The following is a 14,574-nucleotide window of genomic DNA, read 5'->3' on the forward strand; positions in this document are numbered from 1 at the left end:
AAGACAATGCCTGACGGTAACAGGCATTGGGTTGGACTCTTCAAAGTATTTTTGTGCTTGAGGTCAATGGAAGCAGCTTTTGCTATTCTGGTGCAAAAGGCATTGCAGCAAATATTGGTTGCATTCATACTAGATTCATATGTTGTGCTACGTCAAGATGAAAGGAACCACTGGCATAGTACAGCATGTGAGCCCAGATAGTTCATTGTTCTTTCAGATGCAAATAATCTTGCTTCTTCTATTCTGAATAGCTGTCCTATGATATACTTGTTAAGGGTTCCTGATTTTATCTTCCTGCATTGTTTTTTTTTTTTTCCCCAGATCACTAGGCTGGCTTCTGAGAGCCAGTATTCTCCTACTCCTTTACTCAAAATTATTCATATCTGGAGCAAAAACCCCAGGTAAGCTATTTGTTTTTAGCAAAACAAAAAACAAAACCGTCCAATAATTATCATAGACTGTACTATCTATATTATTTAAAAGCTTTAAATCCAGAAGGTTTATTGCCCTGCAGGTTAACATGCAATTGTGGTTTTAGAACTCTTTGCCATCTGCATTAGTCACAGACTACAACCCCCCATTAGCACTTATTATTCACATGGCTCATTGGGCTGACAGAAATATTATATGTCAGTCACAGATGGGGAGCTTTAGTTGTCTGCGTGTGCTCTTTATGTAGAAACAAAATAGTTAGGATAACTGTAATACTGGGATCAGACAAAACAGGGTTAGAACCATGTATTGCAAATATGTGTCCTGCCAAAATATAGCGTCCTTTTTGTCCTCTTCTTTTCCCTGTCTGCTTTTCTTTTCCTGGAGCTGTGAACAAGAGTAAATTGCAAGCTTGTGATTCAGAGAGGCTTATAGGAGACGTCACTGCAGCTTCCGACGTTTCTCAGTCCCAATCTTTTTAAATCAAGTGATTTCTTGCATTGCACCCAAACGATGATTTACACTGTACTACCAAGGCCAAGAGCCTTGGTAGTACAGTGGTCTAAGGCACCCTATTATTAAGATGGTTATTAAGACCAGCTGCCTGCAATTACTGGAGGTTCGAATCTCGCCAAGGCTCAAGGTTGACTTAGCCTTCCATCCTTTCTAAGGTAGGTAAATTGAGGACCCAGTTGTGGCAATAAGCTGACTTTGTATAAATATACAAAAGGATGAAGGCTATTGCTGAGCACATTGTAAGCCTCCCTGAGTCTCCGGAGAAGGGTGGCATATAAATCAAAAAAAAAAAAAAAAGTGTCAGTGGCTGGTTTTGTACAACCAAAAAGGCAAATGTGATTATTTAATTACCGTATTTTCTGGAGTACAAGACACACTTTCCCTCTCCCCCCAAATGTGGAAAAGTCTCCCCTCAAATGTGGAAAGTCTGTGTGTTTTATACAGTGAATATTGCGGCGGGGGGGAGGGGAGTTGGTGCGGCGCCGATCAGCTGTTTTAGAATGGGCTGTGGCAGTGGTGGTGAACTGGCTGTGGCGGCGGCGAATGAGCCGTAGCAAATGGCAATGACGGCAAATGGGCCGTGGTGAATGGGTAGCAGCGGTGAATGGGCCGCGGCGGTGATGAACTGCCGGCGATGGCGAATAGGTTGTGGAGGCAAATGGGCCAGATGAATACCGGATGGATGCTGGGAGGCAGAGGCAGATTTTTTTTTCTTGTTTTCCTCCCCAAATGCTAGGTGTGTTTTATAGTCCAGAGTGTCCTATAGTCTGAAAAATACAGTATCTCTTAATCAAGGGTGGGTTGCTACTGGTTCGCACTGGATCGGGCAAACCGGTAGTGGAGGCGGTGGGAGGCTCTGCCCATCTGCCTGGACGCTTCTGCGCATGTGCAGAAGTGTCACACGCATGCGCAAGTGCGCGCGCACCCACAAGCGAACTGGTAGTGACAGATTTTGAAACCCGCCCCTGGTCTTAATACAATGTATGAACCATGTCTTATTATAGCAGGAGTTCTATCTATTGAACTTCTCAAGTGTTTTTAATCCTGCAGATAGAATCGTACTCAACAGTTATATTTTCATCTCCAAAGCTAGTGTGTACGTTCGTAGAATAGTCTGTTCCTGAACTCCAGTCATAGTTTGGAATATGGTAGCAAGTATTCAGGGGATTTCATGCTTTTTGTTCATTGTTAATATCTGGAAATGGTAATAAATGTTTTTATAGTAAAAGAAATTGAAGCACCAGAAATATGAAAAACTTGTCTTTTTTTCTCAGTTTTGAATCCCATATAATTTATTTCTTAAAATTCCCTTTCCCCCTTCTCACTTCGCTTTTAGGTATTTCATTTTGCTAGCTAAGCAGAAGCCAGGGCATCCAGAATATGACATATTATCAAATGTATCTGCCGTGCTCTCAGCCAAGGCTCTGGGAGAGGGAACAGCTAGTACTGTGATGGATGTGATTGACAATCTTCTCAATATTCCTGACTTTGAACCTAATGACCTGTTTAGCAGCTTGACAGTGACCGACTGCATCTTTATTGAAGTTGAAGAAATAGCGGGAGGTAGGAATGGATAGGTCTCAATTGGATGGCACTTTTTGTTTATCACATTACTGTCCATTTCCATAGGGCAGAAGGAGTTCAGAAAAACAAGGAAAATCTATAAAAAAAGTCAAAGGCACATAATATTAAAACTATATAATTGGCAGTCCAGCTACCATTGGGACCCAAATTCTCAGTGAAAGTGCTAAGTTCTAAGCAACTTTTAAAAAGACAAGAAGATTCAGATGATTATAGGACAGAGTGTTAATTTGTAAATGAAAGTGATTTCAGTATATTATACTGTATATTGTACAGCTTTTTAGAAGTACGTACAAAGTACAGGTAGTCTTCAATTTATGACCACAATTGAGCCCAAAATTTATGTTGCTAAGTGAGAAATATGTTAAGTGAATTTTTTTGGTCCCATTTTATGACCTTTCTTGCCACAGAAGGTAAGTGAATCACTTCAATTGTTAAGTTAGTAACATTACTTACTAATAGTAACTTAGAATATGGCTTCTCCATTGACTTTGCTTGTTAGAAGGCTGCAAAAGGTGATCACGTGACCCTGGGACACTGTCATAAATATGAACCAGTTGTCCAAACATTCGAATGTAAATCACATCACGGGGATGCTGCAATGGTCATAAGTGTGTCTATGGAGATTCTCAGCCATCCAGGTCATGGTTGTCCCAAAGATGCTTTTTCAAGAGATGAAGAAGCTTCTTGGATGAGAAGCGAAACATCTTCAAAGAAAAACAAAGTCCAGTTGCCTCTTGAAAAAGCACCTTTGGGACGGTCATAAATGTGAAAAATGGTCATAAAGTCACTTTTTTCACTGCCGTTGTAACTTTAAACGGTCACTAAATGAACTGTTGTAAGTTGAGGACTACCTGTATATACTTTTATTCAAAGCTGTTTTACACAGAATATGTAAACAACCTGAAGGACATTTCCTGATCTTATCTTAGGATGCTTAAAGAGTTGTCCAGACCCACAATATTCAGCCTTTGCATTGAAGTATCCTTCACTTGCCTTCCTGCAATTCGAAATCAGAAGTGTGGTGATTACAGGAAATACCTTTTCAGCTTGGAATGAACTCTTTCAGAAGAGTTGCCTAATATGGGCCTCTCTTCAAAATGAGGCACAGATTGAAAAAGTAGTCAGAGTTGCCAGCTTTTAAGACTTACACCTGAAATCAGCCACCTTTTCAATGTTTGGTACAATTACATGATCTTTTTGATAGCCAAAAATGACCAAAAAAAAATTAAATGACTCAAAAATGGGAGTATATGCAAGATTTTGTTGCCTTGCAAAGTTTCTGAATTTAAATATTTTTAAAAAATGTATTGTTCATCATCACCATAATGTATATAAATAAAAATAATAACAAAGTTTATTTATTATTTAGTTTATTATTAAAATTTATATGCTGCCCTGCTCCCGAAGGACTCGGGGTGGCTTACATAAATAAAAAAAACAATAACAATAAAATCTAAAACCAATCTAAAATTAAAATCCCCAAATTTAAAACCTCGTAGAATGATCAGGGAGTCTGCTGGAACAGCCATGTCTTCAGGCCAGCGCCTGAAGTTCAAAAAGTTGAAACAACACTCTTACTAGGCTGTTTTGTAAGGATTTGTGTTTTCTGTGTGGGGAAAAAAGGCTTGGTTTTTCACTTTAAATGGCCATATTCTTCATCTTCATTTTAGATGTTCCTAGTATGGGGACAAGGCTAGTTCTCCCCCACGTCCCTTCAATTCTTCAGTATCTCAACAAAACTATGATCAGCGTAGATAGGATAAAGAAAAAAAAGTATAATGCACAACTCAGCAAAGAACTCAACATTCTTTCAAAGTAAGTAGATTCTTATCTTTTCTAATAGTACATATTTACAGAGATTTTAATGCTGTAGAAGTGGTGGTGAAGAAATAGCTCTTTTTCTTTGGTGGGAAAAGCATTAATAGAAAATCGTAGAAGCAATCTCATCCTAATCTCTCAAAAGGCAAGAAATTAGATGACTTTGATAATTGTTCCATTTTCACTCAGAAGAGATGCAAAAAAATTTCTTTCTTCCTCTACATCTCTCAGATTTCTGTGAATGCAATGACATGTTCTTTCTATGCCGAAGTTCAAAACTTTTCAAGGCTGCATATTAAAAAAGCTTGGCTTTTAATTTAGACATCTGAAACATTACATTGTGATATAACGTAAGTGTATTTTCTGTTGTCTTTAGGATTAGCAAGTTTATAAAGGATAAGAACCAGAGTTCTATTCTGATTGGCCTCCTGCTCCCTTTCGTTCAACAGACCAACATTACGCAGGTATGTTTACAACAAAGTGTATGGAAAATAATATTTTCTTTCAGATTAGATTATTTTTGTGATGACATTTTAAATGTTTTTGCACTTACGGACTTTACATGCATTCAGGCTGACACTGAAAGGTAACTGGGCTATGTAACAGCTACAACAAAGAATGAAGCTCAGTAGGATATGAAAAATAGTGGAAGTCATTTCTTAGCCCCCCCATCTACTTCTGAAGTCATCATCTTTAAATCTTTGAAAATGTAAATACAATTTTCCAAATCAGCACCAAGGCTTTATAAAAGACCTATTTTGGTGTTATTTGCTAAACCAGCCCTGCCTGGGTTATGCAAAAAATGGGAACAAAAGAAAATCTGATCTTGGCATAAGAAAAAAGAAATCTTCATTTGCCTTCATGGGTGACCAGCTTACATTAAGTTTGTCATAAATGTTTGCAGGGATCCACATAATAGCACTTGTATAAGCATACAGGGAAAATGTGAAGCCTCCCAAATTGATCCTTCCTTCCATTCTTTTTACTCCTTGTTTAAAGGACTTCCCCAAAAGTTGCAAGATAAATTACAATTGTTTTCCTCAAAATCAATAATTTTACTCTTATTGAGCAAAATTATTGAGAAGTGAAGAAGTCCAGAAATGACTTTTGTTCTTTAACTTAATCTTTTAAATTGTGCTTTTGATTTAAAATTCAGAATGTCGGCACCTGACAAAAACCTAATCAAGAATTTTAGTTTACTTTTTTTTATCTTGAAATATCACGACCCTTAATTGGGAAGTTCTTACTCCAATTTTATTGTGAATATGCATAAAAGAAAATAATATACTCAGGAATGTCATATGGTTAACATGATAATAAAAAGAAATAGAAGGAATTTTCTATTGGAGACTGGATGACTTTTTCCCCTTCTGCCAATAAAATCCACTATTAGGATCGTCGTGTTTGACTAGCTACAAAAAACAATACTAAGTTTATTTACAAGATAAAGTTGAAAATATTTACTGATTTGTGATAGTTTGATGGAGCTTCAATATTTAGACTTCTTGATAGGTACTTCATTTTGTGATGGCACCTTGATTGCTGTAGTTTATTCAACCAAAATTTACTTGGTATCTCTAAAATTCGCAGAAGAGCACATAAAGGTACTTTAGTAATCTAGTCAATTGTAGTCCTTTGCAGTGTATTTATGTAGAGCATGGGTGTCAAACTCGTGGTGTCACATTGCCATCATGCGAGGTTTTGTGACATTTTCCCCATTTGCAGAGCTGGGGTGGGCGTGGCCTGCGCATGATGCATCCAGCATGCGGGCCGCCAGTTTGACATCCTTGACGTAGAGGAATGCATGGATAATCTTCAGGAAGAAGTTATACAAGAATCAATAAGGCAAATAAGAGATAACTTAGTCCTGCAAAGAGAGAAGACATGAGAAAGAAACTCAAGATTATGCTACCTTGAGTCTTTTCAGTATAAGCAGTGGCACTAGGATATTCTGACAGGCTTTTAAGATTCTGTTATTACACCTTAAGCAATAAACTAGCATTCCTGTAATCCTTTTCCTGTACCTGTTTCTTTTAGGATACAGAGATTGACATTCTGGAGACAGTACAAAATCTACTGAAACATTGCTTAACTCCAGCAAGCTTCCTTAAACCTTTGGCAAAGCTGTTTTCTGTTATTCAGAACAAGTTGTCTCGTCAAGCACTTTGTGGGGTTTTTGAGGTATTACTGTATATAAATGCTTATTTTTTTAAAAAAACATTCTTATTACATTATGATCCAGAGTGTTGAGTTGCTTTGTTCCACAGTAGAGGCTAATCTTGACTCCTTTATAAGTCCTTTTTTAAGTATTATCCTTTTCTATCTATTTGCCATAAGAAACAGTACAAGTAGTCCTTGATTTATGACCCATCATTGTTTGAAGTTATAACAGACCTCCCAGGGCTACTTACAACCTGGATTCAAAGTTCTGAGGGCTGGTGCCTCTCCACGCAGTCAGTACTGTGTCATTTTGTAACTGGCACACATTTATGGCTGTTGCAGCGGCCTGCAGTTATGCAGTTTAGGACTTTTTTTTGCTGGAAACTGACATTTATGAGGACCCAGATTATTGGGAGCAATATGCTGACTCTTTAAATCACTTAGAGAGGGCTATAAAGCACTATGAAGTGGTATATAAGCCTAAGTGCTATTGCTATTTATTTCCAGTTGCAGACAACGGATTTGCTTAAGACTGCCTCATTTGCTTAAGAACCACTGGCAAAAGTTGTAAAATTGACCATGATCACACGATGACCCACTTAACAACTGACATGACTTATAACTCTAATTCCAGGCTCAATTACGGATGTAAGTTGAGTATTACCTGTAGTTGGAGGAAGAGGCTTTTCTGATAGCTTCTATTAAAAATCTCTGGTCATAGATAGGTAATTTGATATATTTAAGGTGTTTTGGACTATATTTCTCCAAATATTGATCAAACAAATGCAATCTTAATCAAATTGCAACAAAGGTGTAGTGTATTTACATACTGATGGTCTATATACATTTAGTTTTAGCTGCTCTATTTTTATCTTCTATGAAGTTAAAAACAGCCTAAAAATTAATGTATGAAATAAATGTAAGTTATGTTATTCATTAATTTTTGTCTTTTAATGACTTTCAATCTTTTTTAACAGACATTATCTCATTTGGAAAGTAATATAAAATATATCACAGAAACTGTCAAGGTATGTAGCAGTATTCCTCATTTGCTTAATTTTTAAAAAAATTCAATTTGATTTTTATCTTGATTAGACATTTTGTTTGTCTTAGCTGAATGCTTTCAGTCCACACCATCTTGATGAGATCAACTTTGATGTCCGTTTGTCAGCATTCCAGGACATCATTTCTCATATCAAAGGGATGAACAAAATAGATGTCAACTACCTTATCCCGGTAATGCATAACTGTTTCTACACTATACAGGTGAGTCCCATTAATATGGAAAATATCTGAGCTTGCTTTATGATTGGGCTCTTAGAAATATATTCATTTTATATTGTTGTTTATCTTATTTACAATTGAATGAAGTTTTAAAAAATCAATATTTGCATACTTTCTCTTGCTTGTCATGTGTCACCCTAGTTGTGAGAGTAAAGTCTCATATGTCCTGTTAACAACAAATTAATCTGTTAAAACAACAGCAACAGCAACAAAAGAAATGAGTGGAAATTGTTGGTGTTACCCAAAACTTTTAATCTTGTTTCCACAATAAATTATTCAGGTTTCATTTGATATGTAAGGTCCAATAATAATATGTTTAAGCTCATAAATGCCAAACAAGAAACTTAAACAGAGGCTTGAATAACAGCATTTAATCTTGATCAAGCTCAAATGGTTAGCTGTTCCAAACATATACAAGATACATGCAGGTAAGAGCTACAAACAAGAGAGGGAATGTGAGTCCCTTTTATATTGTTTAGGAACATCATAAACCTCAAATTCTAGCATCTTTGATTTGTGTATCCCCTGGAAGTTGATTTGTGTATCCCCTGGAACAGGATAGAGCCTCTTAATGAGCATCATTACCTCTTTCCTTTGTTCTTACAATTGACCACTTGATCCCTTGGCGTGAAGAGAACGGAACTGAACACAGATTGAGTGTTAGCATCTCCAGTCTGATACATTCCGGGCAGGGGGGAGGGAAGAGATAAGGCTCTGATCAAAAGGTGGAACATATAGTTTGAGAAATGCCAGATACTTCACAACAGACCCCAATAACAGTCCAGGAAGTTAGTCAATATGGTATGTTTGTGTTATAACTACAAAGGGCATAATATATATGTCTGTGTCACAGGAAACAAATATTTACAGCATGCAGGTATACAAAGACATCATATACAGTATCATACATATATGTTGCAGGAAACAAATAACAAGTTTCTACTAATTCTAGTATTTCAGTATATCTATTTCCTTACAGATACATAGCAGTTGCTGTATTTTTTTTTGTTATGGCTTTGTTAACTCTTCTACAATACATCTACTTACCAGCCATGGTATCCTTGAAAGTCTTTCTTTCAGTTTCTTGCAAAGCCAACTGAATGAAATTGATGCCAACTGTACTTTAACTTTGATTTAAAAATTTCTCTAATTTAATTAAAGCAAATGCTCTTTTATTCAGGATACAGCAACTGTTTTAAGGTATGCCATGCACACTCCAAATCACATTCCATTTTCTAATCTGGTTTTCTTTCTAAAAAGCTGTGCCAGTATCATTTCTATAAAGTTGTGCTTACAGTTATGTGGATGCCATCTGCATTCTTGCAAAAGCATTTTTAAGTACCAGGGGCCTTTAAATGATCTCTTGTAGAGAAATATAGTAGGAGGTGGAAATAGTCAAAATAGTTAGAAATGAAGGCAAGCTAAAGGAGCCTGGTCCTGCAAAACATTTCCTTTGGATTCTTGCTAATTTCTTCCTCTCTTCTGCCTTTTATCTGTGCAACATCTTGACTTTCCTGTGACACAAGGGGAAATAATGAACTGCAATAGGAGATGGTTGGGTGATAGGGAAAGCATGCATTCCCTCAGCATGAATTTCTGAATGAGAAGTTTATGGGCTGTGATTGCCAGCCATATAGTAACAAAACTCTATTTTCTTTCTGGGGAAAAAAGAAGCCTATAAAAGGTTTGCAGTGAATTTATACAGTTTTGGTCATATCTTGCTGCTAATGAAGATTACTTGGAATTTTAATCACTTTATAGCTGGTTTGAACTATCATTAGGGATCTGGTTTATGTTTATTTTAGTGCATAGTTTTAACTGTTTCTCCAATTTATAGGATTAATATGATTATAATTGCATGTGTCCTGATCCTTTTCTTTTGCAGTTAGAGGAAATGGCTTTAAGTGACAATGCTGTTCTCTGCTTGACTGCCATTATTCAAAGATTTTCTGAACTTGAGCATACAGAGGATGAATTCAAGGAAATTATTCAGCATACACTTCTGGATTCTTTGAGAAAAGGGCTAAAGAGCAAGATTGAGGTGAAGAGCCTAGCACTCCTGGGCTTTGTGTTATAAAAATCTGGATGAATTGAAAATCTGTGTCTGCAGATCTCACTTTTATTAAAATAAAAGTAATTTGGAGGACTTTTTTTCCATCCCAGCTCTATTTTTAACATGACTTTTATTTAGTTATTTATGCTTGAATTAATATGAGTTATCCTCAAATTACTAAAGGCTTGCAATAGATATATATAAATATCCCATTATCTGTTTCCATCACGACTCCTATTTTTCTTGGCCATTCCTTATAGCCCATGGTGAGCTGAATATGGGAAATATCAAATATGTTAAATGAGTTAAATTGGGTACACTTTGGGACACTTGCATATATTATCCTGGATGCAAAAACCTGTTTTGCTGGAAACAGATAGACTTTGTCAATCATAATGTGTTTAAGGTACTACTATTAGCCTACTATTATTACTATTAGTTTAAGGTTCTACTATGGCCATCCAGAGTAGCCCATCAGCAAGATGGATGGCAAATAAATTTAACAAACTAATATTTATATAGATTATCTACTTCTGTTATTGCTTCAAAGTCTAGTTTTAGTATAATAAATGTCTGGTATTTAGAAATGGTCACAATTGCCTAGGATAGCAGTTAAAAGGGAAAATTCAAACAGATTGCTATAGACTATAGTTTAGAATGTCAGATGTAAAAGTAAAATACTTATATTTTCTTTGCGGTTTCAGTGCATTCAACAGGATTACACATCATTGCTATCAAACTTGATTCGAGCATTTTCAGAACATCCAGAGTTTCATGACTTGGTCCAGCTGACTGATTATCATGATCCAGAGATGGACTTCTTTGAAAATATGAAGCATATTCAGGTAAAAGGAAATGCTTTAACTGATTCTTTTAAAGCACCATATGAGTTATCTGATAGTGATAGCCTCAACAACTGATAGCGCTTATTTCCTTTTTTCTATTGATATAAAATATCTGCAATTGATATAAAACATCTGGTTTATTATTCAAATGCTTGGTGGGCTAAGATCTCTCAACCAAGTTCTAATATAATTTTTATATTCTTTCAGATTCACAGAAGGGCACGAGCTCTGATGAAACTAGCTAAGCAGTTAGTGGAAGGCAAAACCATACTGAGTTCTAAAACTCTTCAAAATTATATTATGCCTTATGCAACCACTACCATTTTCAATGAGAAAATGCTTAAGGTAAGCTTTTGAACATAAAATGGGTGAAACTACTTCTGCTTCATTGCCATGAGAATGATTTGCTCTATCAACACATCTGATCTTTATGTAACTTTTCATAAAGCAAAAGAATTGAGTTGACTCTACTATCTTTAGTAGAATCCACAGCTCTTATGGAGAATTTGTTGTGTTGAAGCTTCACACATATAATGGGGGATGGAGATAAGGGGCATGTTCAGAAAGATTGCTTCCTACTGCCTACCTTCTGAAGTGATCTTGATCCAGGTAAGGGGACTATAGACTTGTTTTTATATTAAAAAAGAAAAGCTAGAGAAATGACTTGATGTTGAACATGTTCTATCGTTTAATCTTCCTGATAATACTCTTTCCTTAGTATGAAAACATGGTAACTGCATCAGTTGAGATGGTGGGAGCTGTATGCAGACATCTTTCTTGGTCAGCTTATCTCTACCATTTGAAACATTTCATCCACGTATTGCAGACTGGACAGATCAATCAAAAACTTGGTGTCAGGTACATTAAATGCCAGTTGTAAGATTAAAATTATAACCATTTGCATCAGTGGTGGGTTTCAAATATTTTTACTACCGGTTCTGTGGCTTGGTGGGCGTGGCATGGCTTGGAGGCCATGGCCGGGGAAGGATACTGTAAAATCTCCATTCTGTCCCCAATCCAGGGGAAGTTTACTGCAAAATCCCCATTTCCTCCCGATCAGCTGGAACTTGGGAGGCAGAGAATAGATAGGGGTGGGGCCAGTCAGAATTTATATTACCGGTTCTCCAAACTACTCAAAATTTCCGCTACCGGTTCTCCAGAACTGGTCAGAACCTGCTGAAACCCACCTCTGATTTGCCTTAAATAAAAATAAATGCCATTGGATGCTATGGGCCTCTAAACAAATATGAATGATTTTGAAGTTTGGAAACTATTCTGCTCTTATACTGATATTTTTTTAAAAGTGTCTATGTAGATTCTCAGTCATCCAAGTCATAGTTATTCCAAAGGATTTTTAAAAGTGTTATTACATTATAGTTAACTCTCAATTTCTTTAAGATTATAAAGCTGTTATTTATACTATATTGCTGTACATATATTTATTCCATAGATTCATCTATTAATTCAGACATATTTTCACCATGACAATAGTGGCTCAATTTTTGTAAACAGTTTTGTAAACTGTTTGATAAAGTTGGAAACTTGGAACTCAAATGTATTTCTTTCTTTCTTTTTTTAACTTGAAAGCGTGCTAGTAATGGTGCTGGAGGCTTTTCATTTTGACCATGAAACTCTTGAAAAGCAGCTTTCAATTATTGAAAAGGAAGGTAAGTTTTTTAATTCCTTAATCTGATTGAGGGTACCTTGGCCCATGGGAATCTGTTCTGCTTGAAATAAATTATGGTGCCTTTTATATTTTTTTATTAATATCCTAAAGTATTTTGTTACGGTTTTTATATCTTTGTCTTATTCCAAAAGGGTATCTTGATTAATTAATGCCATAGTGATTTCATTCATTTTATGTAACTTATGTAGACTCTGTGGATATCAATCCTGAAGTAGAGAATGAAACCATGGAGGTAGAACTTAGTGATGGAGAAGAAGAAGGCCAAAAGACCAGCGAAGAACAGTCCTGTGTCAATGAACAGAAAGAATATGCCGAATCTAGGTCTGATCAGCCTGCTAATGAAGAAGTCGAGAATTTCCAGAAAGTTACAAAACCACCTTCATTCCTGCCCAGGAATAAGGAAGAGTTGGAGTGTCTGATTAAACATATTCAGGAAACAGTGACTCGCAATATATTGCCCAAATTGCACAGGTGTCTTATTGCAAAGGTATATTTTAACGTTTCCTTCTTTTCTCTCTCTGAGGCACTTAAGTTGGCCTTATGGAGATTTCTCCTACCTTTATTTCAGAATAATAGTGCAAGAAAGGCCAGAGTGCAAAAGATATAGAGATTTATATGATTGAAAGAAGGTTTAGATTTAAAATGCCCTTAGTTAATACTTAATACTTCTCCTAGCTAGGGCATGATTGGAATTGCGGTCAAGCCCATCCAGGGGAGGCAGATTTAGCTTATACACTAAGGTAGATTGAATATAAATTTCTTTCCCAGTGTGAAGAAAGATATAAAATGCATCTTATAATAAAATGGTTCCTGAGGAATATCTGTTTTGATACCTACAGGTGAAAAGAGATGAACAGCACAAGATGGTGAAATCCAAGATTGTCAATGATGAAGAGGTAGTACAAGTGCCAATAGCTTTTGCAATGGTCAAGCTAATGCAATCCCTTCCTCAGGATGCTATGGAGGAGAATTTGCCAGGGTAAATATTATATTTATAATCTACATCTATAATCCATAAATCATCCACATATAAAAATCTTTTCAATCTCCATTAATATCACCATATAAATCTTTGGAGACAAAGCATGGCAACATAGTATTAAAATTTTGTTTACAGTACGTTGAAATGAAGCTTCTCCCAGTGGTGTTTTGTATTTTTCTATTTGGCATCTTTAGGTAACTGTAGTCTCTCTTTGTTTCCAGAATTCTTCTGAAAGTCTGCTCTCTTCTGAGGAATAGAGCACAGGAAATCCGGGATGTTGCACGTAACACCTTGATGAAAATAATAGAGGCTTTGGGGCCACAATACTTGCAATATGTCTTAAAAGAGATGGTGTCAATCCTTGTCACTGGTTACCAGGTAAGGAGGAAGTATAATAGATTTGAGGAGGATGCTGGAATTCCTTTTTCATTCTGCTTTTTATTACCAATCCATAATTATTGTAGAGAGTAACAGACTGTATTTACAAAACTATATGCAAGAATGTTTGCATTTTCTCCTAATTAAGCGTATCACTTGATTTTGGGTTAGTTGCAGAGACTGCTCAAGGTTAAAAAAAGAACTCTTAGAAATATTAGAAATAACATTAGAAAGTTATTTCGAAAGTTTGAGGACTACAAGATATTACCTTGAAGACTGATCTACTAGATAACCGTAGAAAAATTGTGGAAAGATACAGTACATTGTAGCATTTTGTCTTATATTTTTATAATATTTTTATAATATAATATAATTATAATATTTAGTGGTTCTCTTTTCATTTATCCAATATAATGATCTCTCCTAAATATATAGGTCCATGTGTTAACTTTCACTGTCCACCTCTTGCTGAAGAGTCTTGCCAACGAGCGACTTAAAGTTGGTGATTTGGATCCATGCATAGAACTGTTGATGGAAGTACGTGTTTACAGCATATGAAAAAAATTAAATGCAAGATGAGTTTATTTCACCAGGTCTTTAACTTAACTCTTGCACAGGGAAAATGTTATGTTGGGTAACGCCAAGGTTAAAATTCTAGCTCTCTGAAGAAACCCAGTTCATGAGCTGTTTTCTTAAAGGAAGAGAAAGCTGTTTGATCTTTAGCTGGGCTTTCATAATGTTCAGATACATGATCCATGTTGATATGTGATGCATAAAAAGACATTAGGTTGACATTCACTCTGAGAGGACATTGCATTGCTTTGTTTATGAATTG

The 14,574-nt window shown here is 36.0% G+C and overlaps 1 protein-coding gene across 1 annotated transcript in view; it reads left to right on the forward strand.

Moving 5' to 3' along the window:
- The window catches only part of UTP20 (UTP20 small subunit processome component), an 84,698-nt gene that overhangs the window by 51,701 nt on the left and 18,423 nt on the right, over positions 1-14,574 (forward strand). The window contains exons 29-44 of the mRNA XM_070947936.1: positions 322-401; positions 2,285-2,511; positions 4,203-4,347; positions 4,727-4,814; positions 6,388-6,531; positions 7,488-7,538; positions 7,624-7,776; positions 9,680-9,835; positions 10,552-10,692; positions 10,900-11,037; positions 11,411-11,550; positions 12,280-12,359; positions 12,595-12,866; positions 13,219-13,358; positions 13,583-13,739; positions 14,175-14,276. Coding sequence (XP_070804037.1) covers positions 322-401; positions 2,285-2,511; positions 4,203-4,347; positions 4,727-4,814; positions 6,388-6,531; positions 7,488-7,538; positions 7,624-7,776; positions 9,680-9,835; positions 10,552-10,692; positions 10,900-11,037; positions 11,411-11,550; positions 12,280-12,359; positions 12,595-12,866; positions 13,219-13,358; positions 13,583-13,739; positions 14,175-14,276 — 2,214 coding nt within the window. The remainder of the gene's footprint in view (positions 1-321; positions 402-2,284; positions 2,512-4,202; positions 4,348-4,726; positions 4,815-6,387; positions 6,532-7,487; positions 7,539-7,623; positions 7,777-9,679; positions 9,836-10,551; positions 10,693-10,899; positions 11,038-11,410; positions 11,551-12,279; positions 12,360-12,594; positions 12,867-13,218; positions 13,359-13,582; positions 13,740-14,174; positions 14,277-14,574) is intronic.

This window comes from Pituophis catenifer, unplaced genomic scaffold, assembly GCF_029215685.1.
Source record: "Pituophis catenifer annectens isolate HBS135680 unplaced genomic scaffold, rPitCat1.0.hap2 SCAF_7, whole genome shotgun sequence".
In the NCBI taxonomy this organism is placed as follows: Eukaryota; Metazoa; Chordata; class Lepidosauria; order Squamata; family Colubridae; genus Pituophis; species Pituophis catenifer.